The 27,811-nt window shown below is 41.8% G+C and overlaps 2 protein-coding genes across 8 annotated transcripts; one reads left to right on the plus strand and one right to left on the minus strand.

Annotated features, from left to right (window-relative positions):
• Positions 1–302: 302 nt before the first annotated feature.
• Positions 303–27,811, plus strand: SMIM11 (small integral membrane protein 11). 7 transcript variants are annotated; one of them, XR_003706423.2, is made up of 6 exons: positions 325–365; positions 2,591–2,799; positions 4,817–4,931; positions 5,529–5,706; positions 7,066–7,179; positions 27,717–27,811. XR_003706423.2 is itself a non-coding variant. In XM_077927320.1 (5 exons), the coding sequence occupies exons 3-4, from the start codon at positions 4,911–4,913 to the stop codon at positions 5,691–5,693; spliced, it is 186 nt and encodes a 61-aa protein (XP_077783446.1). In that variant the 5' UTR covers positions 322–365; positions 2,591–2,799; positions 4,817–4,910; the 3' UTR covers positions 5,694–5,706; positions 7,074–7,274. The 7 variants fall into 7 exon arrangements, 6 of the variants coding, with proteins under 6 accessions (XP_028582949.1, XP_077783446.1, XP_028582946.1 ...); XM_077927320.1 differs by lacking the exon at positions 27,717–27,811 and having other exon boundaries at positions 322–365; positions 7,074–7,274; XM_028727113.2 differs by lacking the exon at positions 27,717–27,811 and having other exon boundaries at positions 7,066–7,274.
• On the minus strand, positions 10,739–11,706 carry C4H21orf140 (chromosome 4 C21orf140 homolog). The gene has a single exon (XM_028727110.2). It carries the CDS (start codon positions 11,651–11,653, stop codon positions 10,895–10,897), a length of 759 nt encoding a protein of 252 aa, XP_028582943.2. The 5' UTR covers positions 11,654–11,706; the 3' UTR covers positions 10,739–10,894.

The following is a 27,811-nucleotide window of genomic DNA, read 5'->3' on the forward strand; positions in this document are numbered from 1 at the left end:
TTATTGACATGTATAAATTAAGATAATATAAAAGGACCAGGGGAGAGAATGGAGGGAAGTACTAATTCCTCTCTGAATAAACTGTCTTGCATATCTAACAGTTGTATAGTCACTCTCAAGAAAACAGTAAAACGGGTATCTTCATATATTACTTATTCATTAACATACATCCCTCTCATAGCGAGAAATTTTCCTAGTTACATCGCTTGTGAGCACAGCTGCTTGACTCCCCGCAGGACAAGGGATGAAAGGGTTAACATCTCGTTTTAAATTATTGACGCGCTGTGTGACGTATTTTCAGACAGCAAAGCCTTCTGGGACTTGTAGTCTGTAGCCTTTTCCTGTGTTGAATGGCTGATTGTAAGGTAGTGTGGCTTTTAAATCACAAAATGAGTGGCGTTGCTAGGATTGTTTGTAATAGTTTTTCTTTTAAATGTTAACTTTAATAACTCATGGAAGCTGATGGCGTTGTGGGCCTTGTTTTCAATATTTTGACCTTCTTAAAAGAATCATGATCGTCAAATAATGGCTATTACGTTTACAGTCGTTCTGCACCTTTGAGCAGCGATGCCTTTAATTCTCTGAACCTTTACTTGCAAGTAAGCTCCGGTGAAATCTGAGACACGTTACTTCGGCGAGCATGCATGGGATCAGATTGCACAATGCACATTAAAAGCTGGGTGGCTGAAATTCTCTCTCTCTCCCCCCCCCCCCCCCGCTTGCATAATTTGCACAGGCGTGAGAGTTCCGGGACAGGACATTGTAGCTTCCTTGCTCCTCGGTTGGTCTGCTGCTACAACGCTGCCATGATTCAGTGTGTCATCCTAACTCAGACTTACGGTTTATCTTCTCCAGATAAGCCATAACCTTAGTTACAGCTTGTAATTTGTCTGAGTAGAGCAAAGCACCCACAATCTCTTCTATGGGAGTCCATGTGTTCATGCTAAGCCTTGGTTTGGTCTGCAGACTAGCTCTGTATTAGATGCAAAAGCCCAATTTAAAATGTAGCTATGCTTATCTATAACGCAGGCGAGGAAGTGCGTCTTTTTGCACTCAGAATTTACAGAGCTAGGGAGCAGAAAGCTTCACTTCTGCCTTTGGTATCCTATGCTGCTCTGATGCTATTGAAAAAGTTTCTATCTGCATAAGGGCATTTAGTTGGCTAGTTGTGAACATGACCAGTTAATTGGTTTCCCAATCTATTTAAGTATTGTATGCTTATGTATTTTATTTATTTAAAATATTTTCATACTGTCTCTCATTAAAAAAACACAAGGGAATTTCATAGTAATACATAATAATATTATTTCATAATAATACATTTCATTAAAATTACAGTAACATAACTGCTGGTGCACGTCTTCTAGCAGAGGGAAAGTGATTCCACAGGTGCAATGCCACAAGCAAGGCGGCTCTATCACTGGTTATTGTAAAGGTATACTTGAGCAGACATGAGGACCTCACTGGCACATCTCTATGCCACGTTAGCAATTTGCAACTTTAGCGTTGGTGTCAATGTGAAGAGAACAGTTGCAATATGCTTCAGATAAACAGACATATAGTAGTGGTGGAAAACCTTTGGTCCATGAGGCTATTTTCCCCAAACCGCTCTGATCTACCCCACTCCTGACATCAGGTGGGAGGCAGGTAAAGTCAGGGCCTTCCTTTTGATGTGTGTCATAATGACATCAGGCGATTGACAGGTAGGCTTGTGGAAATAAGGATCTGGCCTGCCCTGTTGACAATCGCTGGTGTGCGCACAAACAAACAAATTTGACACTAATGAAGCTGTGCTGATGTGAACAGCTAGGAGAGAAAGAACTCTGAGATGGCACTGGGAGAAACAACCAACTTCATTGTTCCCCAAGGTGATAATATGAACACACCCTAAATCGGCCTTTCTCAACCTTCTGTCCCCAGCTGTTGTTGGACTACAACTCCCATCATCCCTAACTATCAAGACCAGCGGTCAGGGGTGATGGGAATTGTAGTCCAACAACAGCTGGGGAGCCAAGGTTGAGAAAGGTTGCCCTAAATTGTTCTTCTCAAAAGCTGTTCTCTCCTTCCTCCCCACCTTTTATTTATTTAAAGCACCAATAGCAGGTTAACTACATGTATCTGCATGCAATGTGCAGGAAGATTTTTAGTCTTACACATGAACCTTATTGTTGCATGTCATGTGAGGTTTTAACTCTCCTGATTGACCCAACTGGAATCTGTAAGAGGGAAATAGGGTGACTGGCTGTTATAATTTATTATATTATTCAGCAATTTTTTCTCAGACTTTATAGTAAGCCCAGACACTAAGTCTGGTCTCCTTTTGCTGACAGATACTGTATGTATAGCTTGGGGACAACAAACCATAATGGGTACAGATTACTTGTATCTACACTTTATCTGACTTTTTGTGGGGAAACAAACATGATACCAGGGCTTTCAAGATAGTTCTTAACCTTGAACACAGAACATGTAAGGTTTCTCTTTAAGCTGCTGTTATCAGTGTAAAGAATTAATACTTCTGTTAACATATTAAGTGGAAGATCTTGCTTATCGGACACACAATTTTTTTCATCTCTTGTTTTCTGCCTAGGGCTAGGTGAAAACAGTATAAGAAGCAGTGTAATCTGGAGAGAGAAGGTACTGGAAATTGCAAGTCATCTTGCACAGTGGGTACTTGAAACGGACATAGAAGACAAGTGGTTTCAGAATAAATGTGCATTCTGCAACTGTAGTCCTAAGCACACTTACTTGGAAGTAGATTCCCTTGAAATCTACGAGTTACGTACTTCCAAATAGGTGGTAAGCATCAAATTGTATATTGGATAGAAATTTGGGGGAGTAAGGTCCATGAAAAGGTTCTGAGTCAAATAAAAACACTTCACTGTTGAACAAAATCAGAAAAGTAAAGAGAAAATTATTTCCCCCTCCCATTACTGGCATTTTATTTTAATAAAAGCACTGCTGATTTTTTGCTCTGGGATGAAAAAACCATGCATGCTGGGCGAAGTGTGAGAGGAAAATGTTTCTGGACTCATTAAAAAATGAAGACTCTGGAACACTGACAGAAATACTTTTCAAGTTTAATAGCCTGGATGTTGCTTCTGGGGCCTGATTTTCTGTTTTTCCTGAGCTTCCATTATTTATTTTTCCTATTTTGTTCCATACACAAAGAGTGGTTTTGGATTCCCTAGCCTTTAACTTCTTCTTCTGCTGCTCTTTCATTTCTCTCCTCCACTGTTAGAGCCAAACAAATTCAGCCAAGCCACTAAAACAGATGGGGCAGCCCAGTTTTTGGCCCCCAGGCATCTTGTGGGCAGCTTGGTAGTTAATATACCAAATCTGGAGACTCTTTAGTACACCATCTAGACAAGCTAGTGAATCGGGGCCAAATCAGTTGTTTTAAATTATACCCACTTAAATCATATGCCTGGGTAAACTTGCTGGAACAGAAAGGTTTTTAGCAGGTGCCAAAAACGACATAGTAAAGGTGTCTGCCTATTATCAATGGCCAGGGAGTTGCAAAGAGTATATGCTTCCACACGAAAAGATCAATTTCTTGCAAGTGCAAAGCTATCATTATGCAGCACTTGTAGAAGTGCCATTTCTATGGATCTATGCAGTTGAGTGGGCACATAAGGGCACCCACATGTTTGAATGTTTCCCCACATTAGATACCTCCTATACACGGGAACTGTACCTCCCAAAGGTAGCACAAGGATTTTCTTAATATGCCCACTTTGTACGTAGAGGAAGGACATTCAAATATACAATACCCTGGCTGCAACCTGAATGAATATAGTCCCATTCTGACTGGAAAACTTTATGCTGAATATATAGACTGACTCTCTGCCTTCAGTAGCAATAAATAAAATACAGTCAACTTTCTGTGGAATCTTAACTGGCTTGGTTTCCTTATGTTTTATCTGGAGTTATAGTTTCATGTGGAAGGAATATTTCATTCATTTGGTATTAAAACGGGGTCAATTCTGGTATTGCATGTTCAAGTTCTGAGAGCCTTGCGCTGGGTTTATAGGGGTTCCTCATTCCCACACTTAATTCTCCACACTCTTAATTGCCTCTCGGACGGATGCCAACAATAAACCTCACAGTCTATTTTCTCCTGTTTGTTGTACCGAGGAATGAGATACACCACCACACAATCACCTACACTTGTCGTTTTCCCCTTGCTGACTCTTAGACCTTGAATTTCTACTGTTAAGAGCTTTAATGTATTTATTCCACAGAAAACTGCCAAACCATGACCCGGATCCTGAAAGTTAGTCATGATTTCCTCCTGTTGCTACCAGTTGCCCTTCCCCTGAAGTTCGTTCATAGACCCACTTACCTGGGAGAAAGCTCCATTAAAGATTGTGGGATTTACTTCTAAGTAGACTTGTATAGGATTGTGCTTTTATTAGGACTTTGTCACAATTAACAAGCTCACAGTGCAGCCAGTGTGGCTTTTTTAGCTGAATATTCTGGAATTTTCAACAGGTGGAAAGGGATTGCCCTGTACAGCTCTGGCACCTGTCTCCAACCAGTCAATTCTCTGCTTTCATTACACTCCAACTGGTTGCTGTTCCTGTCACTCAGCAGATAAACATCTCCCATTCAGACACTGTGAGAGCTTTCTTGAAAGTTCTGTATCTGTCTAAGCAGCAGGAGCCGTGATCTTCCTACACAACTATATAGTCAACACTTCTTATTATATCTTAGGACAGATTGGCTGGATATTTTTGTCAGGTGATCCTTCCTCCAGCAGTTTCTCATATATATCAGAGGCACAAATAAACTATCTGAATATCTTATTTTTCAGGTGGCTTTTTTTACTCCACTCGTTTCTCATAAATCTGACCAGCACCGTTTGCTTCTGCCTGAGGTGTAAGCCTTGACATTGTTGCTGAATCAAAATGTGGCTAATGAACTGGAAGGTGAGGACCCTTAATTTGTAAAACCTTGCATGCTACTTTCTAAACCAAAGAGCTAAGGAAGAAATAGTTCTGCATGTTTTGTGTGGATGGATGACTCTGTCAAAGAAAATCCTTGGTTTAACAGGAACATATACCTGCATCTTCAAATACCTGCATTTTTCTATTATGTGAATTCATTGCTATGCAAGTGTAGTCAGTCAGCAGTTGAGAAACAAATTAAAAGTCTTATAATTTATTATTTTCATCAACAGTAAAAATAAAATACAATTATTTACTGCATGCAATGTTGTTGGGTTTTGTTTGTTTGTTTGTTTGTTTGCACCCAAGTTCCTTTACTATTATCTTGTTTTTTCAGCTGCTGACAGACTACAGTTTGTCTCAACAGATGAATGGATGCTTTAGGCTCCCTGGTCTTATGCTCTATGTCTGTGCCCTTTCCTGGTCCTGCCATTAGACAGATAATATCTGCATTCCTGTGGGTTTGGTGCACGCGAGCCTCTCTTGCCACTTACCAGAAAAGAATTTCACATGTCTTGAACTGTAGCAGATGACAGTTTAAAAAAACGTGTGTATGTGTTGTTGTTGTTTCCATTTTAGGCACTGGAAAATTTCCCACTGCTAATGTACATTTTAGCAGCTAAAACATTAATCCTTTGCTTAGCATTTGCTGGGGCAAAAATGTACCAGAGGAAAAGGCTTGAGGAGAAAATGAAAAAAGAACAGGAGGAGAAGCTGAAAAGGGAAGAGAAAAAAGAAAACTGAAACGTCTTAAGAGGTAGGGTCTGACTGGAAAGAATGCTTGAAGTGTTTCTTGTCTGACTCCATTCACCACTATGTGTGTAAAGCAGCCTTCAGTAACCTGGTGCCCTCCAGATATTTCAGACTACAACTCCCATCTGCTCTAGCCAATGCTGGCTGGGACTGATGGGAACTGTACATCTACAAAACAAAGAAGCACCATGAGAGCCATACACTATGAAGCAACCTGGACTCTGCAATAATAGTCTGAGGCCCTTCCTCAGGTGGTCCCTCCACAAGAGGCCCCGAGGGCAGAGAACGGGCTTTTTCTGTGGTGGCTCCCCATTTGTGGAATGCTCCTCTAGGGAGGCTCATTACATGCCAGGCAAAACTTTTCTCTATAACCAGGCCTTTGGCTGATTGAACATTCTGTGGCCTTTTAAATGCTTTTGTAGAGGGATTACTAGTTTGTTTTAGTTTTATTATGCATTTGGTGTTCTCATTTTGTATTTTTATGTTGTGCCCTGTGATCCTCGGGTGAAGGGTGGAATAAAAATGTAATAAATAATAATGATAAATATAAAACTTTGCAAAATTACCGTTAAAAGGGAATAAAGCTTTCCTTAAACTGTAAACATTTTTCAAAGGCATACACCTTTTGCCTGCCCTCTCACAAGCTCTTTTGTACAAGATTGTAGCTTACAGGCCACCCACCTATTCTCAGATGATAATAATAATAAATTTTATTTATACCCCGCCCTCCCCGGCCAGAGCCGGGCTCAGGGTGGCTAACACCAATAACATCACAGTAAAAACATAATGGGGGGGACCCAATTTAAAATACAGGTTAAAATGCAATTTAAAATAGAGTGGAATGTGGTATGTGCAGGTCTGTTTTGTGGCTGCCCATCTCAAAAAATGGATCGTTAACCCTAGCAGGGGACAAGTTGGCTGAGAAGCAGCTGCAAGGGGGGGGGATACCAAAGAGGATTCCCCAAACATCTACCCCCACCCCCACTGCTGATTCTCCTCTGCAGATCATATCCTCTTGGCACCACTTTGTGGATCCCAATATATGAAGTGGTAGTGGAACATGAAGTTCCATCCTAAGGTGTCTTATGACCTGGTGAATCACACAGTCCTAACAGGAATATAGGAAGCTGCTTTGCATAGAGTCAGACCATTAGTACACCTGTCTCAGTATTGTCTGCATTGACTGACAGTGACTCTCCAGATGTTCCCAGGATTTCCTGGAGTGACCTGGGTGCTAATCAAATGATCTGCCCCTGAGCTGTGGCCCTTCCCACGGATGTCCTGATGCATCCACATGGGAAGACTGCTGCTCTTTTAAAAAATCCAACTACTGCAAATACAACTCTTTCTTTTGTGTGTGCAGATCTGTAGCTGTTTGGCAGCTTGCTTGGATTCCTTTCCTGGGAGAGCTGAAGACTTCACTGAAACTGAATGCTGTGCCAGAGAAACTTAATTCCCCAAGAGCAACATACCACAAGTGTGTTGGATTTTTATATTATTATTTTTCTGGTATAAGTAAGAAGAATATCCTGTCAGCTATTTATATAATAAAAGCTCTGTTTGTAAAACTGATTTGGTGTTGCGTATAGGAAATGGTACATGTCAGGTTGCTATGATAGAAGGGATTGTCTAATGAAATCTTTCCCTGAAAGCAAGATGAGTTAAATTGCTGACCTTCCACATTTTCCTCCCACAGGTACTGATATAGCTAAAGTTGGGTATGAATACCATTGAGAACAATTGGACTTGAGTTAGTCCTGTCCGATCCGCTGGTTTTGAAAGGAATTTTGTTTGGAGTACAATAATCAGGAAACTTGAATTTTACATTTGGTTTAAAAGGCATCATTTCCCTCCCCCACAACATTGTGTTTCAAACTTCAAAGTATGAAAATCCAGCTGTCACCTATTTACTTTTAACAACTTCATTTTGCACTGCGCTACTTAGATTTTGCTATGGCTGCAATCCTGTACACCTTACTTGAGACTAAAGTCCATTTAAATTATTGGGTTTCTGAGTAGGTCTGTAAGGCTGCAGTCCTGTGCACTCCTGCTTGGAATCAGCCCCATTGGACACAGTGAATCTTACTTCTGAGCAAACTTGCACAGACGTGTGTTATATGCCTGAATTCTTCAGGAGAGATAAGCATTTGTGGAACTGCTGTTGCCATCTGTGGGACTTTAAAGTGTTTAACTGAAGCTGTTCTTCGGGTTTTCTTTATAAATTGTAAGGTTTGCTAAAAGAGTTGGTTTTTTTTAGGTTGCTTGAGTAATTACAATTAAATTGATGTCTGTACTAGATAGTGGATTTAACTAGGATGTATCAGGAATGGGTTTTATTCCATTTTTCTTTTAGTAAGAAACCCACTGGTTGATGATGATGATGATGATGATGATTATCACTGTTCAGAGCCATGTTTGTTACAACCCAGTGTCAAAGTCTGGAGAAAGTTCCATGCTGTAGCAAAAAGTTACTTTCATGAAAATGGGAAAACTTTGATGAGCCTATTTATCATTCCGCTTAGTAAACTGCAGGCAAGGTGTAAAAACTGTGAGAAGTTTGAGCAACTGACAGGGGAAAATCTGCGTTTTACCAGCTCTGCCATTGCTGTGCCTGTCTTCAACTGGCCAGAAGGCACTTTCTCCCTGTCACTATAAGCGGGAAAAGGGATCCCCAATTTATTTTGTTTTGGTAACAGGTTGGAGAGGCCTCACTCTTTTTGAAAAACAAAAACAAACAAACAAAAAGCTGAAACCCTTAAGAAATGGCAATAGAAGCTACACAGGAATATCATTTTTAGTACACAAATAGTGTGAGGCCTATATCTATCTATCTATCTATCTATCTATCTATCTATCTATCTATCTATCTATGCTGCCATCCTGTGGAAATATGGTGAACTGCTATAACCGGCAAGACTGGAGAGCATGATTCATGCTAAACAGAAACAAGTATGATTAGTTACAAATGCAGCCCTATAAATGCTTGGCAGCAAACGTCATTGAGCTCAGGCAGTCGTACTTCTAAGATAGCCTTGATTGCAGAAGACCCGTGTGCCCCTTCCAGTCTATCTGCCTATCTGCTCCTGCCCCCAAGAGAATTCCAAATGGCTATTTTTGACTAGTCCAGCCACCTAAGGCCTGCCAAAGCCCATCAGAAATTCAAATAAAGATGGGAGCAATGTCTACATCACTATGTTTGTATTGCTTTTCTCCTTGGATTAAGAAACACACGATAGAGTCTCTCTGCAGCATTGTAGCCAGTTAGCCGTGCTTCAGCCATGACCAATCACAGGATTTTGTTTTTATTTTGAGGGGTGCAAAATAAACGCACATGCATTCACACACACATAAATAGCATCAGTGAACATGCCTACTCTTTCGGGTACATATTTATTTGTTTCATACAATTTGTATACTGCTTGACTGTTAGAAACCAAACACTCAGAGCTTCGACATCAAGAACAAGGGAAACTCCAAGTGCATTTCAGTAATCCAATCTCTAAGTCCCCAATATATGACATAAACTTGATGGCCTCCCCAAAGGGGCTGGCCATTGAATGGGAGATAGCATCTTTACTCATCCAGCTCCTAGCTGATGATACACAGGCTGCACTTTCAAAATATTGATATGGTTCCTGGATTAATTTTTTTTGGACAGCTCCTTATTATAATCCATTTCTATCTCATCTAGATTTCTATTTTCATTCAAAATCGTGCAAACTATTTGGGGATGAGTATTTTAGAAAGGAACCTGAGAAAAGGGTGTCTGGCTTTGGATGAAACTGTGGCAATTGGCTGTAGGTGGTTTTCAGATGAAACCATCGCTAATTCAACAAGAAGAATGGCAATTTCACCAGCTTGTTCAAGTGCAATATGCTCTGCTGGCAGAACATCATAGATATTACTTGGCATGATTCTGTGATTAGAAATACAAAATTATAAAGCATTTCCCAAAATCTCGGAAAGTATTTCATGTGCATCATCTTAGCAATCATTGCAGCACCTTGTAGAATGGTCCTGTCTCCCAACATTATACTTACAGCCTGAGATTGAGAGATTGGTAAATGGAGTAGTCCCAAACCCCAACAAACCACCTTGAAGGTGCTGTAGCAATCAGACCCTGTATCAGGATGTTAATAATGTTTGATGCTTTGTTATGTTTTATATATTCTGTAAGCTGCCCAGAGTGGCTGGGGAAACCCAGCCAGATGGGCAGGGTATAAATAATAAAATTACTATTATCATCATCATATTATTGGAGCTGTCTCAGGATCTAGTGCAGGGGTCAGCAACCTTTTTCAGCCATGGGCTGGTCCACCGCCCCTTAGACCATGTGGGGGGCCGGACTATATTTTGGGGGGGAAATGAACGAATTCCTATACCCCACAAATAACCCAGAGATGCATGTTAAATAAAAGCACACATTCTACTCATGTAAAAACACCAGGCAGGCCACACAAGTAACCCAGAGATGCATTTTAAATAAAAGGACACATTCTACTCATGTAAAAACACACTGATTCCCAGACCGTCCACGGGCCGGATTGAGAAGGCCTGTGGGCCGCATCCGGCCCATGGGCCTTAGGTTGTCTACCCCTGATCTAGTGCAGTGTTTCCCAACCTTGTGCCTCCAGCTGTTTTTGGACTACAATTCCCATCATCCCTTGCCACTGGTCTTGCTAGTCAGGGATGATGGGAGTTGTAGTTCAAAAACAGCTGGAGGCACAAGGTTGGGAAACACTGATCTAGTGGATCCTAGGCTGTTTCAGCCCCTTACCACATCTGGAGGGCCCCACCTAGGGGATTTCTTTGGGCTAAAGCCAGTGGGAATGCTTGGCAGATGGGACAGGGGACTCCACACTGGAAGTATGATTCTGGTCTCGCTCTGTGGGTGAAGGCCAGTTTCACTCTCTCCTCCCTCTGCAGTTCAGCTAATCTTATTCACTACCTTTTGTCTCTCTTGAGTTTCTGCAGATATGCCCTCCTCATACCTAGATTGAATGAAATCTCTATTCGAATGACACCTGTAAACCCAGCACCATATTGCTTATTGTCGCCTTAAAACTCTTGCTTTTATTCACCATTGCTACTGTCGATTTAGAATTATAACTCAGAAGGAGAATCGATGTGCACATTTAGCAAATCAGCTGGCCAATTTTCAATCATTTTTAAAAATATGGATGGAAGAAAGTTTAAGTAAACTTATCCAAGTAGTAGTTTTCCCATCTGCGCACTTTGTTTACTGCTATCTTCCACTTGTTTGGGCTCATCTTCTCGATTCCTTTCCCAAGCAGATCACTGAAGAGGATGCATTGGTATGAATAGGTCTTCTCCAAAGTCGTCAGGGAGAACTCCTTTCTGTTATTGATAATAAACCATTTCAAAGAGGACCAGGCGGCATCCATAGGGTGGAGGTGGTTGTAGGGGAAAGGCACAGAGAGAAGTTCATGGCCTGTGGCCTTGGCGACCTCAGGACAGCACTTGATGCTTGAGAAAAAAGGGAGAGGTGTAAACTGTGGTTCGCTTATCTCCACCTCCTGAGTGGACTCATCAATTTTCACTCTGGGCTGTCTTTTTTCTTTGACCACAATGGCACACTTCCCATAGGTTATCGACAGGAAGTCACAGAGTTCCTGAAAGACATCTTCTGGCTTGTCTAGGGGCAAGTCATCCCTTAGAAACACTCTGTATCTCCATGGTACCCACCCTTGACTGTTGCCGGCATGTACGACTGTCCATACAGGCCAATTTAGGTCATCTTCATGAGGAACCTTTTCCCCTGTTATTAGACTTTCTGAAAGGTCAGTTTCTCCTAAAAAGATGGTGTTGTAGCCTGTAAGTTGCAACGCTCTTAGGGTTTTCAAATATTGCAGGCATTGTTTCCTTGTACTAGCATCGAGAGAAGTCCGGTGGATGATGTGCTTTAAAAGCGGGTTTACAATGCGAAACATCTTGTACCTTCAGGTGAAATTGAAGTGCACACAAAGTTCTGATGGTGTCCAGGACAATGATGATCTCACAATGGATTTCATTACATGTGTTATTCAATAGCATCCTAAAAAAAACACAGCCTGAATGATGCATTCACATTTTAGCTGGGTAAACCATGGAGAAAAACAATTGTCATGCAATTGTAAAAAAAAATAACGAATTGTTTTTATTAACAGTGAACACAATGTTTATCGCATAACTAAAGAGCTGCTTCTTTCGTTTTCAAAATTAACCACTGCTGGTTTGACCAGCCACTGCTGTTTCCTTCAATATCGGCCATTGTCTCTTATCAAAAAAAGATGGTCAAGGGGAAAAGGCACTAAGAAGAATTTACAGAAAACATCATCAATCACCCACCCACCCCACCACTAAATGAGGAATTTTGTGCAAAAAACAAAACAAAACAAAACATCCACATTGGGGCAGTTTCGCTCAACACTTCTGGTTTTTTTACAGTAGCGAAAAAAGGGAGGATAATGAGGGAAATAAACTGGAATACAGTGGTACCTCTGGTTACGTACTTAATTCGTTCCGGAGGTCCGTTCTTAACCTGAAACTGTTCTTAACCTCAAGCACCACTTTAGCTAATGGGGCCTCCCTCTGCTGCCGCGCCGCCAGAGCACGATTTCTGTTCTCATCCTGAAGCAAAGTTCTTAACCCGAGGTAATATTTCTGGGTTAGTGGAGTCTGTAACCTGAAGCGTATGTAACCCGAGGTACCACTGTAACGACCTAAAAACAAATATGTCACACGGATCCTTGGAAACAACAGCAATGAAATGAACAGCAGCGAAAGCATTACAAATTGTATAGATCAGTGCTACTCAAAACTTGTGGTCCATGGACCTGTGCCAGTTCACATGAGCCATCAGTTGCTGGTCCGTGGCGACTCCACCACAGCCCAGTGTGGGATGCTACAGGGGCTGAATGTGATACCAGTCTCTGGCACACTGGGAAAAACAATTGTTGGTCCACTATGTCAGATAGTTTGAGGATCTTTCATCTCTGTTTGGATCAGAAACTGAAGGTCCTAATTTGATTTACTTAGCTCTGCCCCATTTGCCTGTCTGGCTGGCTGGCTCATTCCTAGCCAAGTTATGTGAGACTTATTACTGAAGTGACTGTATACTTTCCCACGGTAGAAAATGTTTATCAAAATATGGAACATTCCATACGCCTGGAAATTAAAAAATGGAGCCTGCTATAGGCAACCAAGCCTAAGTGTGAGTTGTGCATTTGCTGTTCACTGATCCCTATTGGAAAAGTACTGGGATCAGAGTAATATGAACAATTAAAGTTAAAACAGGTAATGTGAGAAACCAACCCCTTTAATCATCCCCCCCCCAGCTGAGACATGGATAGATTATTCCAACATTATGGGATTATTTTATGAATGTGATGTGATTGTAAGATTCAGGTGGCACAGGTGCTGAAATTTGCTTCCCATGGCCTCACTGAGACTGGTCTATGTGGAAACACTAATTGGATCACAAAACAGACCTTTGCACATATTAAAAATGTGCATGGGTTGTATGTGTTTAGGCTTTCTCTGCACAGATGCCATCTGCTGCCAGTTGCCTGTACAAAGACTATATTTGTCCACAGAGCCAATCTGGGCGAAGGTTAGGGGTGAGGCAGAGGGCACAGCCCTGCTCCCCTCTCCACAGTCAGCCTGCTCACACATCCCAAACACCCCAAATGTGTGTAAATGGCTATTGATACAGGCGATGCCTCCTGTGACATTTAGCAATCTTGTTAATGTATTGACGTAGTGATACTGGTACTGATCCTAATAAGGCCAATGAAGATTCTTGGGTGGCAGAAAGGATTTGCAATGTTTCGTTTGTTTATTTTTTGAAAAGGATATGGATTAATAGAGTATTGAAGAGGTGGAAACTGGGAGATACTAGAGTTATGAGTTTTTGGGTGCCAGATCACTATAATCTCTGGACTCAACAAGTGTTACAATTTAATTAAGGCTTGGGGTGCTAAATTGTGTGCCTCATATTTCTAATCCCTGGAAGACTTAAAAGATAATTAAGACAGACTAGTTTTCCCTGAAGTGATAGCCTGAGTGATGGGCCATTAAGACAATAAAGGATCAAAGAACATGGTATGAGATGATAACTGGGAGGAGCCTCTCTCACTCACTGGATAAAGCCAGAGCATAGGGTAGAGAGTTGGGAGTAATGTGACCTAAAAGTAAAGTGGGAAGTAGGAGACTCAGAGCAACATTTGAGAGTATTGTTCTGTTTGAATCCAAGGCTGCGGTTACGGGACATGCAAGACCCTTTTTGGCTGTTGGTGCTGTGTAGCCCTCCATCATAGGCTCAGAGTGTATATATGTGTAAATAAACCATGTATCCTAAATATACCACAGCATGGGTCGGCAAACTAAGGCCCGTTAGCTGGATCAGGCCCAATTGCCTTCTGGATCCGGCCCATGGACATTCCGGGAATTGCCACGTGGATCGCCAGCGCGAGCGTTCTTTCCCTCTCCTTCCCTCTCCCTCACACAGCGGTGGCGGATCCTCCCTCCCTCCTTCCTGGCTTCTCCCTGCCCTACCTAGAGGAGGAAGGGGGCTGGGCTTTGTTGGTGCCAGCAGCAGCAGTACTTGAGCGGCCACCATTTTTAGCAGCCCCTCTCTGGAGCCCTTTCGCGCGCCGCTCATCGTCCCTCCACCGCCACCACCAGTCCCTGCCCTCGCAAGACACAGGTAAGCAGCCACCAGGGCTTGTGGTGCTCTTGCATCATCCCCCCCCCCAAAAAAAATAGTCCGCCCCACCAAGGTCTGAGGGACCGACCTCCTGCTGAAAAAGTTTGCTGACCCCTGTACCACAGTCTCTGATGTGCCAAAAGAAAACATGAACCCTTGGATAAGCCCCTGGAACCTGTGCTGCTCAGAGATTGGGGTGGCATAAAAACACTATGTTCCAAAGGAGGAGGAATTGATTTAGTAATTTGTCTTCTAGGCATTTGATTGCTCCAGAGATCTCTGTTTTAGATAAGGAACTTAGTTCCCACACCTACATAAATACAATGCTTTTGAGTAAGCATAAATCATCACAGCGTTTTAAGGCAGATTAGTGTGTACATGTCTACTCGATAGTAAGTCCCACTGAGTTCTGGCCCTGCCTGGAGATGCTAGGAAATTAACTAGGGACCTTCTGTATGCAAAGCAGATGCTCTGCCGCTGAGTTATCCCCACCATCATACTCCAAATACTCTAGTTGTGGAGAGTGTAAAAGTTAGATGCTGGGAGTGGTGGCAGGGATTAGGTGAACTGGATGTACACCTGGCCCTCTTCAAAACAACTAGGTGGATGATGTGCTCTTAGATCCCACACGACTCCCACAAATAAGTATAAACCACAACTACATACCAAAGTGTTTAGGTCAAAGTAGATATTTTACGTGTAGCCTGCCTTTGACTACTAGAAAAAGGCTGAGCTTTTGAATGAAATAATATGAAGGAGATGGTGGTCATATCGAAATTAATATAAAGGCTTTTCCCATAAGTACTAAGGGAAATCATTGTCATTCAATTGACATAGCAAGCACTTCATTATATTTTCCACTGCTTTGATCATGAGAAGGTGAAGGTGTTATTACCCTTTTCCCCCTTGAAAAGCATATAGAGCTGAAAGACGAAGTTGGAAGTGTGAGGCTCTTTCCCACTTCCCTTTTCAGCTCCAAGTGTTTTTTCAAGGCCCAGATTAATTCTACAAGCTCTTACTTTTACCTGATCCCTCAGAAAAACAAAGGGCGTGCATGCACACATTCGCTCTTTTTGTCTCTTGTGGGGAGAGGGGTTTCATCCAGAGGAAGGGTGACAGAAGTGAGCAGAGTGGCAGAGCTCATGGTGCTTGCTCTAAAATCCAAATGTGTCTGAAAAGTTTGGTCACCCCTGATCAAGTACCACTTTACTCACCTCCTGACTTCATATCACAGATGTTAATTCCCTCCTCTGCCTTGCCCCCAGCAGTCAATAATAGGAACTGGGAACAGGAGACTAGTCCGTGTTCTGGGTAGAGTTTAGGGCTTGTCCACACTTCCACTTGTGCTGTGCTTCTGAGCAGTTTTCCGTTTACCCTGCCACTTTCCCCAGGAAAACCCGCTCTTTACTGCTGAACTAAAGCAAACATCAATCTGCGGAAAGCCCAACTGCTGTCTGGTCCAATTCAGCAGTAAAGAGCGGGTTTTCCCGGTGGAATTCACCAGGACAAGAGGAAGTGTGGACAGGCCCTTGGTTCTGCTCTCAAATTGACATGGACCTTAGTTTAATCTGAATCTAGGTATTGCTGCATTCTGTGAGATGGGAGACCTCATGCTAGGGCAAGCTTTTTAATTTTTTATTTTTTACACATTATCCACATTATACATTAAAAAAATAAATAATCCATGGATCTTAATGCCAAGGGCAAAAAACGAAGGGTGCCCACAGGCCACAGCTAGAAGAACAAATGCCTTCACAATGGCATGATGAATAGCGTGAGGAAGGATATGGTTTTCTTCTTCTGTGAGAGACGTGCCAAAAAGGAATATAAAAGGAGCCATACAAGTCTGAGCTTGATTTCCCGTGCCTCATCTGAAGGTTCAGGGCCTGAGCAGGAAAGCTGTTGTGTCACTCAGGAACAGACATGTCCACTGTGAGCAAGAAGCTTGTATAAGAAGAGGCTCAATTAGTCCCACGCTTCAGTGAGTAACAGAATCACCAGTGGTTAAGAAGAAGCTATTGTGCTGCATATGAGGTCCACTTTCATACGATCTTCACCACCGATTTTGCATTTGGAAGCTCAGTTGCTATTGTACAGCTGTTAGTCTTTTGGCACTGCCCAGAAAGGCTGGGCTCATTTTTGACCTTTTGAGCAACCGCCGCTGGCAGTGTGGTTTTGCAGGAAGGTCTTTTCGCATTTCCCTGAAAGTTCTCGCGGTACAAATAGTCCATGTAATTTTCCCGCGGCCTGTGTACAATATTGCTGAGCATCATAGAAAACAGGAGGAAGCCAAAAAACCCAACAACAATCAGGATGAACAGAGAAGCAGCAATCTCCTCCTGTTCTTGAACATATGGGTTTGTGTAGTTACAGCATCCTCTTTTGTTCCTTTCTGTGATATAGGTATAAACCAACTTCTTCATCACATACCTTACTTCAGTTGGGTCGATATTCATTTTATTATCCAACTCAGGCTGCAAAAGGAGAGGGGGAAAAAAAAGAACATTCAGTCTCATGGCTGACATTAGAACTCTTCTCGATTGCATCAAACAAGCGCAGCAACTATTCGCAGACCATTCTTTCTCAAAGACTTCCTTAATGAGCTGAACTGCAGATACAGCTTTATTTCTGTGGCAACTATAATGAAAATAACATGGATCCCATTCACTTGTCAAACTGCTGCCACCAGCTGAAAACCGTTAGATTACTTCAATTTGCCTCTGTCCTTTGTGTCCAGTATCTAACACAATAATAGGTTTATGATAATTATTTGTCTGTGCCCTATGACATCAGAAAGAAAATAAAGCAGAAAATCAATCCGATGTGGTATCTTTGATTCATAAGCAGAAATTCATCTATTTTCTACAATGCCAGTGTTCCATATTGAAATGTGGTTGAATGAGCTGCTTCCTTCTTTGTCCCTTAGCACCCACCCTCACCTTCTCTCGCTATTTTTTAATAAAGAAATTTTCCTAACAACCCAAGGTATATTTATTTCTCATCTCCACCTGCTTTTCAGATACAAGGAATATCCCAATCCTCTACTCATCCTTTTATGTAACACCATCAAAATTAATTATGTCATATCCCCATTTGTGCTAAGTGTGGATCCATATGCACTGATAACTCAGAACCAACATGCAGGTTTTCAAACTATTTTATATTATATATAAAGTAATACACAGATTTAGCATGGAAACAATGTACAGTTCCCATAAAATATATTATTATTATTATTAAATTAGACTTACAGTAATATCAGCCATGAGTTCCCTTTGGATGACAGCAAGAGCCGTCAAACTCAAGACAAATTGCAGCTCCAGCTAGGCTTCTTCCACTGAGCCATATTAACCTATTCCATATAGACAATGCCTTCCCCTCTGGTCTGTAGCAGCTGCTTTATATCATCTGTTCTCCTCAAACCCTTTTGGAGCTGGCTTTTGACTGTGGACAGCAAGGCATTTCCTTCCATGCACCTTTTTTAATTCTTTTTTGTGTGGAGTCCTAAGGTGAGCTATCATTGGCCATGTGAAGCTACAGGAACATCCTGGATGATTCAGGCCTGCTATTCCTGGCAAGTCACCTTCCTCCTCCTCCTTTTGCATTATTATGCTTTAATGGCACTGTTTACTCAACCACAAGGCTTGTGACTGGTCCACCTGGAATCCCAGCACCCATTAATATTCAAATGGTCCCTGTGAGCCATGTGTCGAAGGAGTGAGATTTCCATTTTAGGGATATTTCACAGTAACAGTCATAGAATTGCAACAGCAGCAGCGGTGGCTGGTGCATGAACACCGGGAGTGGCAGGCAAGGAGGCCGACAGAAGGAGGAGTCAGAGCCGGTCTCAGGTGGAACTAATTCTAGTTTTGCATCCATCCCTGTCCCTGCTAATGAAGAGGAAGCCGCTGCCCTGGACTGGCTGTAAGTATGAAGAGAGGCAAGTGGAGGCAGGCAGAGTTTGGTTGGGCAGTACCTCATTTGCCCTAAAGGACCAGCTACCATGGAACGGCAGATATTTTAATTATTTATTTCTTAAAATTTATACACTGCTTGATTGTTTTTTTTTAAAAAAAACCTTCTCAAAGTGGTTTACAGAGAGAACAAAAGAACATGACTTGTTTAAAAAACTAAAAACAACTCTTTAAAACATTCAACAACAATAACAACAGCAGCGATGAACTAAAAACAAATTAAAAGGCACAGCAACATTCTACGTGGATAGCTCAGTTGGTTGGAGCGTGGTGCTGAGAATGCCAAGGTTGCAGGTTTGATCCCCATAAGGGGCAGCTGCACAGTCCTCCTGCACTGCAGGAGGTTGGACTAGATGATCCTCTGAGTCCCTTCCAACTCTATGTCTGGGTAGGCTGGGCATACCCAATAGGGGCAATACTGTATACATTTCCCCTGTAGCTGTAATAAGCTGTAGCAAGAATAAACCCCTCGTCCTGTTAAGAGAATATAAAACTAGAAGCTGCCTCACTCCAGACCTTGCTCCTGCCATAAATCTTCTACTCATCCATGGTATTGCACTAGCGGTAGTGAAGACTTGCCACAATGGTGTACACTTGCGGTGGAAGGTGGAAGAGAGATATAGACCTGGAGAACAGAGAGCTGGAAGATTTGGATGGCAGGACAGAACGAGTTCATCAGAGATTGCCGAGTTGGTGGTTAGAAAGGAGGGTAGAATGGGGCTGGGGGTTAGGACTGTGGAAGGAGAAGTGGGGTTTGGGGTTAGACTGGGGAAGGGGTGGGGTTGGGGCCAGGATGATGTAAGGAAGTGAGAGAGAGAGAGAACAGAGTGAATACATGCAGAAGGCATTTCTCACACAATCCATTGATTTGTGTACGTTGTTGTGTACAAAGCTGCTGCACAAATTTGTCAGCCAAAAAGCCGGGTCCAGGCATTTAGTTGCAGAAAAAATAAAAGAACATTGAAAAGCATAGCATCTCAAATGAGATACTATTTTAGTAAAAAATAGTATCCACGTCTTACTATTTTAGTAACACTTACCTAGACTTAGATGAACTGTTGTAAGGATGGAGATAATTGTCTTATCTTTTGTCAGGAATCAATTATGTATTGTGGTGCAAATCCTCTCAATGCTTTCTTTTGCTGAAAAGTAGAATACAGTTTGGGAAAATCAGGAATGCTCTCAAATGTGCAACAAACAGCCACAGGATTTTAATTCTTGTTCTGTCAAACGATCCCAATTCCATTCAGCATAATTAAGATGGAGGAGCCACAATTCCTTCTCCAAGCTGCCTTATCATGTGGAGATCTTGAATATTACACCAGCGTAACAAGAGTGGTGCCAATCCCACATGCTTCTCACAATATTCCTGAGCATTTTAGTCAGACTCTGTGCTACATTAAAGCTAGATTCTCTGGCAAGACATCAAAACTGAATTCACCATCATTACAATAACCAGGAAGTCTGTTGTGCTGGTGGAAAGAGGGGGAATGGAACTGAATTTTCTGCACAGAGCTTGTAAGAGCATGTTTTAGTTGCAAATAATTGCTTACAGCCAGACAGGCATAATTACATTTCAATTACCTAGAGCTGAGCAAGAAGTGTTGTTTCCCCACCACTACCCTCCAACTTACCTTCTTCTGCCCTGACTCTGAGGCATTATCTTGAAGCCATGTCAATATAAGCAAAAGAGCAAGGAAAAATGCTTCCTTCCCTCACTCTGAGTTCTTCTATATAGGAAGGAACAGCAGCACCGCCTGCTGTGGGACGTGTGAACACTTGGTGCCCCTGAGGTGGAAACTTGGTCCTTTGGATTCCAACTCAAAATCACCGAAATGTTTCACAGCTTGTGACCGTGGGAGGCAAGGGGATGAATTTGGGTGTGAGACATTTTAGCCCTTCTCTAGGAACACAGGAACTGCCTTAGAGCAAGCCAGACCATTGGTCCATCTAGCTCAGTAGACTGGTGGACTCCAGTCAGTACACTGGTGGCTCTCCAGTTTTTCTGACAGTCTTTCCCAGCCCTACCTGCAGATGCTGGGGGTTGAACCCGGGACCTTCTGCAAGCAAGACATGTGCTCTGCCACTGAGCTACAGGGTCCTCTTCTACAATTCGCTCTTTGGGGTTGTTGTTTTTTAGCCTGCTCAGTAAAATTATAGCAGGTGATGGTGAGGCGATACAATCTGTTATAAAAACTGGAGAGCTATTTGGTTGGTTTGTTTTTTTTAAAAAAATATATGTACACTGCTTTTAAACATTAAAAAAAATATTCTCAAAGTGGTTCACACTACATAGAACAACCAGCAAAAGACCAGCATAATAATGTTGAGCAAGTCATGTTGATTACTAGTGGACCAGCACCTAGTCTGGGCTTGTCAGCTCCTTTTAAGTTGTGTTCACCTTTAAAGCATACAATGCATCTTCACAGAGCTTCCATTGTCAGGAACCCCTAACAAACTACAATGCCCAGAATTCTTTGAAAGGAGAAAATGTGTTTTGAATGTGCACAGCCTTGCATTCCCTTTAGAAGACTCCACCCTGGTATTGTTTACGGCTTGTTTACAGCAGCTCATTGGGCTGCACACTCAAACGGCTTAGCAGCTCTCCACATATGCAGTGCATAATAATAATGATAATAATAATAATGATAATATAATAATAATTTATTTATACCCCATCCATTTGGCTGGGTTTCCCCAGTCACTCTGAGTGGCTCACAATCGTATTAAAAACACGATAAAAGATCAAACCTTTAAAACTTCCCTAAACAGGCATGCAAGGGGGTGGGAGAAAGTCAAGAGTGAGGCTCTAGCCTGCAAAACTGCAGGGGAGGAAAAGAAAGTTTGGGGGGATAGAAGGAAAGAGAGGACACACCAGCCATGTGTGAGGCAAGGAAGAGAAATAAATAAGGTATCTATGTGGGTTTTTGTTTGTTTGTAAGTTGCTTCGGGTTGCCTTGGGCAAGATAAAGCAACTTACACATTTAATAAATTATTTTTTTAAAAAAAGAATTGAATGAAGAGAAGGAGGTAGAAAGAATGAATGGGCTGAGGGAAAGAAATGGTGAATCCCACTGTGCTGCGCCTGCTGGGCTTCCTGACCCCTCTGCTTCTCTCCCTCTTCCTCTCCCCCCCCCCAGTGGATGCTGGCCCATTAGAGTGAATGGGGCACTGCCACACCAGTCTGAGACTACCCTTCGCCATCTCCCACCTGCTGATCTTCTTACTTATGACCAGTCAAGGGGCTCCTCTGCCTGTCAATGTCCTCCTCCGTAGCCTCAGCGTTGTCCTTGTAGAACTCAGCAAGGGGAAGCAGGGCGATAAAACTAGAACCAGTTGGCTCTGCCTGTTATTGGCTTTGGTTCCGCCTCCTGTCAATTTCCCTGCCTCCCGACCTACCAGTCCTAATGGGCATCAGCCACCATTGTGCTCATGCGCATCCAACTTTCTTATCACTTAAGGAGCTTGGTGTGGGAGGTGGGAAGGCGAGAGAGAATTTTGATGGAAATTTGAAAGTGGGGAAAATTTTATAAGTTGCTATTAGCGGTCAATTGGGAATAGAGAGGAAGGACACCGGGGAAGGAAGCTGTCATAGGGTTGCCATATTTTGAAGAGCAAAAAGCAGGACACATTTGCCGGCTTCTTTTTTTAACTATGGATCACTATGACCACTCTCATTTTACATACCCATGAAAAAGAGGACATGTCCTGGAAAAAGAGGGCAGGAAAAAGTGAATATAAAAGAAACAGGGGGAGGAATAAAAGCAATTGGCAGTTTGGAGCTGGGAATAGGGTAGATGTTTCTTATCCTGGGGTTCAAAAAAAAAATATGGAGATTTTTTTATTCCCTGCCCCATATGCCTGCCAATGTTTATTTTACTCATCTCCTGTTTCCTTTCACATTTAATAAACACTAATGTGCGATTAATATAAAATTTGAATATGCAATCCTAAATGTCCTTGCTAGGGAGTAAGTTCCACTGAAGGCGGTGGTACTTACTTCTGAGTAAATGCAGATTGCACTGTTAAGAGTAAAATACCATCTGTTGCTGTAGTGAAGAATTAATTCTTGGTACAGCACATGTACAGAGCCCTGTTTTGACTTGAATTTGTAATCCCTGGGGCTTTTCTTATCATAGCATCAGCTCAAATTGAGAAGCAAACAATACCAGAAAATAAATACTTTTCCTTTGAAACCAACAACTCTTAAGAATAAAGGAAACGAGTGAAGTAACATTTACACAGAACCAATAGAAACTCCAATTATATGTGCTGCAGTGATTTCCAGCATGTTGTGCTGAAGTGATCAACAACTCATGTGTTGGTGGAAATATATTAGTGCTGGTGGTTAATTGTGACTATGTCTCTGTGAACAAAATCTGTATTTCACAAAACTGGAGGTATTGCCTCCTAGATTTGGAGAAATAGTTGCGTATTATGAATTTTCACCAAAATTATCAGAAGACGGGAGAAAAGTACCACTGAATATCAATCTTAAACATATTAAACAATATGTTTAATATTGTTGTGAGGGGTGTATTTTTCGTATCTGAATACTTACTTTTTTACCTTATAGTAAATAAGTGCAAGCCACACTAAATAGCCACCCAGAATAACTATCTGATCAGGTGTCTGCTTTAATTAGATAAAAGTTAATTGCTAAATCCCATCAGGCTTATTCCCAACCTTTACTGCATGACTCAAGATACTGGGTGAACTCATACATGAATGCTTATAACTTATGGTATGGTTGTTGTTTTTTTTTTTTAAAAAAACAAATAGAAAATAACAAATAGAAAAAAGCAACAGCAATCTATAATAATTAGCAGCAATATAAAGAGCAAAAAGGCAATCAAAATGATTATCTCTGCAATGTATGATATTGTAAACTTCTGTTGTAACAAAAAAGTTTTTTAAAATTGCCTAAGGGTATGTGGACAGAGAGTTCAATAAATTATTTATTTATTTATTTATTTGCTGCCCATCTGACAGCACTGCCACAGAAGAAAATCTCAGGGTTTCTACAGGTAACAGACAGACTTGGAATTAAGCTGTATAGCAGGCTTCCTCAACCTCAGCCCTCCAAATTTTTTTGGCCTACAACTCCCATGATCCCTAGCTAGCAGGACCAGTGGTCAGGGATGCTGGGAATTGTAGTCTCAAAACATCTGGAGGGCTGAGTTTGAGGAAGCCTGCTGTATAGGACTTTAAAAATCAACACCAGCATTTTAGAGTGAGCTTGGGAGTGAACAGCTAAAGCATTGCAGATGGTATCAAATCAGTGTAGTGCCCATTTCAGGTATTCATATGTTGCTGTTCTGGGCATGGCCCTTATGGAAAACCTAGCTGCCATCCAACAACATTCTTGCAACTGCATTTTGTACCAATTATGGTTTCCAAAGTGTCTTTAAAGCCTACCGTGTGTGAAGAGCATTGCAGTAATTCAGAGTGGAAGTAATTGCTGCACAACTAACTGGCAGGAGGAGGGAGATATCTCCAGGTATGGTGACAGTTGGCCAAGCTGGTAAAACGTGCTCCTGGCCACTTAATAGCAAGGGGCAATACTGAGTCCAAGAGCACCCTCAAGCCACTTGATTCTTCAAGCGGAAGTGAAACTCAGCATAGGACCTGATTGTACACTGTCTCCAAGGTCTACAGAGCCCAACCAAAAGCAGGTTTGGTTCGTCTGGATTAAGTGTCAGGTAATTTGCCCATAGCAACTGGTTCCAGACACCTGTTCAGACTTTTCAGCACCTCACCAGGCTCAGCTTATGTAAATGAGAGGTAGAGCTGCATGCTGTTGGCACACTCATAGCATTTCAGTCCCAAAAGTGCATGTACTTCAAGCATAAAATGTTCTACAATGGAAGTTCATGCATTCCCCTACTGGAAGTCCTCAAGGTACATGCATATATCCACCTGAGCAGTTTTTCATACCAAGAAAAGCATTTTGTTTGAACACACTTGGATTAAAAAGAAGCATAAAATCACAGTGCTGCATCTTGTGTGAGAACCTGCAATGCGATTAGTGCATCTCAAGTCTTTTCTGTGAGGGAAACATCACATGTAACTCAATTTGTTTCAGTGAGAAAACAGTTTTACCTCCTCTCACTTGTTATGTTTTGTCACAAATTTCAACAGAGAGCCAATGCCTGTCAGGAATTTAACTTTGATATACCAGAAATATGAGAAAGTGAGTAAGTGTATATAAATGCATATATAACTGTCCCTTATAATTTCATCAAATTTAAGATCTCTGAGAGGGGGAAAGAAAAAGATAACAAAGAAAAGTCATTTCTTTTTCTTCTACCCTCATGAGTATCTTTAAAAGCTGAAGCAAGTGCAAAGTCCACTTAAAACAAGGCATATAAAGTAATGCAGTATATAGATTTGATTAACGTACTTACATGTCATGCCTGTCTATCAGATGTGAAGCATTGTCATCCCTGAGGTAAATTTAATGCAAGTCTTAGGATGGCTCTGAGTAGAGAATATAAGAAGAGAGGAGTGACCTCTTTTTCCTTATGACAAGCAAATGTTAAAGGAAGTGGCCCACGTGAGGTAACTCAAAATCCCAAGCAGACTTACTCATAATAAGGTCCAGTGAATATCTGTGAGGTGGAATCATTGTCAAGATTTTACACCATTTCCCCCCAAATTGTCATAAGATTGTTTTTGGTTTTTAGGGCTGCAAAACCAGAAGCCGTAATAAAACTGAATTATTTGGTCTTGCTTTACAGGTATCAGGCAAATAGGTTCATCGGTGGCATAATATCCAACTTCATTTCCTCCATATGGGAAATGTTCCGGCCCAATGCAGAACTGTAGCTGTAGATTATTGCTTAACATGGGAATTCATCACAAGGAAAATATTAGATGATTGAGCCATAGCTTTCTGCGGTAGATGTTTCTATCTCCCTCATGTAAACAAGTACTTTCATGATTCTTACTTTTACCTCAGGGCAAAAGAGTCACCGAATAGGAAGAAAGGGGCATTGTTATACTACTTTAAGATTAAGTAACTCCATGATGCTGCTTCCTGTTACTAGCTTTTCCTGCTTCTCGCACTGGGCATGGATTTAATTTCCACATCCCTCAAGTGTCATATCAGTGCACATTACACCACTTTGTTTATACACCCATTTCATTACTAACTCACAGCACAGTTTACAACATTTATTAAAACTAGACCTATTTCCCACAGAACCTGAACAGATTTCTGCTCCCTGAGCTACAAAGCTTTCTATGTTTACAAAGGACCAAACTGCAGGTTATATTAAAAGAGCTTTTAACTGACGTGCTTAGAAAAAGCAGCTGTGTGTATGCATATGTGTGTGTGTGTGTGTGTCAGTTGTGATCAGTGATCCTGGAGTGCATGAGAGGGATGTGGGTGATGCTGTGGTGTAAACCTCAGAGCTTCCTGGGCTTGCCGATCTATGATCAGCAATTTGAATCCCTGTGACGGAGTGAGCTCCCATTGCTCTGTCCCAGCTCCTGGCAACCTAGCAGTTCAAAAGCACCCCAGTGCAAGTAGATGAATAGGTACCGCTGCAGCGGGAAGCTAAACGGCATTTTCTGTGCGCTCTGGTTTCTGTCACGGTGTCCTGTTGCGCCAGAAGCAGGTTAGTCATGCTGGCCACATGACGCGGAAAGCCGTCTGTGGACAAACGTTGGCTCCCTTGGCCTGAAAGCGACATGAGCGCCGCAACCCCAGTCGCCTTTGACTGGACTTAACCAGCAGTCCTTTACCTTTTTACCTTTTACCTGTTCCCTACTCCCTTTGCACCATTTCCCCACAAAAAAATCCCCTGGGAGCTGTGCTCTCTGAAGGTGCTATTTGCAGCCCAGCCCTCTCCATGAAAGGTTGCTGTTTCTCCATGTTAAACCATTGCTACATACATTTTCTGCCTCAGTGTAGTTCCATGAAGAGTCAGGAACTGCTGGCTTATTAAGGTCTCCATAACACACTAGGATAAGGTGTGAATCCATCTCTATATCTTATCTACTTATTTCATAATACTTCGCTTCTACGCAGTTCTCAGAACTGTTTGCATGTTCATCTAGCTTCATGTTGATCTACATTTGTGTAGTTGGTTGGTAGGTGAGGCCTTGTTGGTGATGCACCCATGGGGGCTGCCTGGTTGTTGTTGATCGGACAGGCCATCTCAGAGGTGGTTCCCCATTTGTGGAATGCTCTTCCTGGTGAGGTATGTCTTTCTCCATTCCTCTTTGTAACCATTCCTCTTTGTCCAGTCATTTGGTAGCTGAAATATACTGTTTGTGGCAACCCTGAAATCATTGACTGAGAGAATGAAATTGTTTTTAATAGTTTTAATGATTTTTTAAAATGATATTTCTGTTAATATGCTTGCCACCCTGGATTGCTTTGGGATGAAAAACAGGATATAAAGCAAACAAATAACAATAATAAATAGCTTCTATACATTTCTACAGTGGAATGGACAGGCTTAGTTTGACTGAAAGTGCTATTCAGGTGAGATGCATCATATCATCCATTTCACAGCAATAAATTCTGCAAAATCTGCACAAGTTTCTACAGAATTTCAAACATTTGGCATAGAGACTGAGGTAACACATGATAGAAGTACCTTGGATCTGTTGGGAGAAACTGAGAAAATTCCAGAGTGGAAAATTTCCCCTCTCCATTCCCTGAAAGCCTTACATTAGGTCTGTAGGTCTTGTGACTCGTCAACAGATGAACAAAGTCTGCAAGGCAAGTATTGTGGCCATTCTGGTGCCTGACTCTCCCCATCCTAAATTTTGTAAGGACTACACAGGCCAATTTAACAGGTCGCTCATGAGCTTGTATGCATGGCTGATAGGCTTTTTGCCCAGTGGGTCACAGATTGTGCGGAATCACTTGCATATGCTTTATTTTCACAATAATCTGATGCTCTCAATTAATTATGACATTTCTATGATTTGGACTGTGCTATCAGAAAGCATCAGCTGTGCCTCATGGAAAAGTTGACAATGACTGAATTTTGTGGACTAATTTCTAGACAGCTCTCATTTCTACCTCTGGATATTTTTTAAACCAGAAAATGACCTACTGATACAAAGAGATGGTTCTTTTTACCTTTTTTATATGAGTGCCTCTTCCTTCCTGGTATAGATAGAGATGGAGCTAAATGTAAGTCCCCTGGAATGGAATTCCACAGGTAAAATAAACTTGTATGATTATCTGAAAATACGTTAAATTGTTTTCTATATGAAGCTAAATGCATTAACACCTGCAGTTTTCCCCAATAAATTTCCTCAAAATTTAGTCTATACTATGCTTATTTAAATGTTCCTCTTGGCTATTTTCAGATACAGCAGATAATGGATTGTTTCAGGGACCTGAACTTCTCAAAATTACCACCAGCCAAGCCGTCACACCATCAGCCAGGACTTTCCAGGTAAAA

Source organism: Podarcis muralis, chromosome 4 (genome assembly GCF_964188315.1).
Source record: "Podarcis muralis chromosome 4, rPodMur119.hap1.1, whole genome shotgun sequence".
NCBI lineage: Eukaryota > Metazoa > Chordata > Lepidosauria > Squamata > Lacertidae > Podarcis > Podarcis muralis.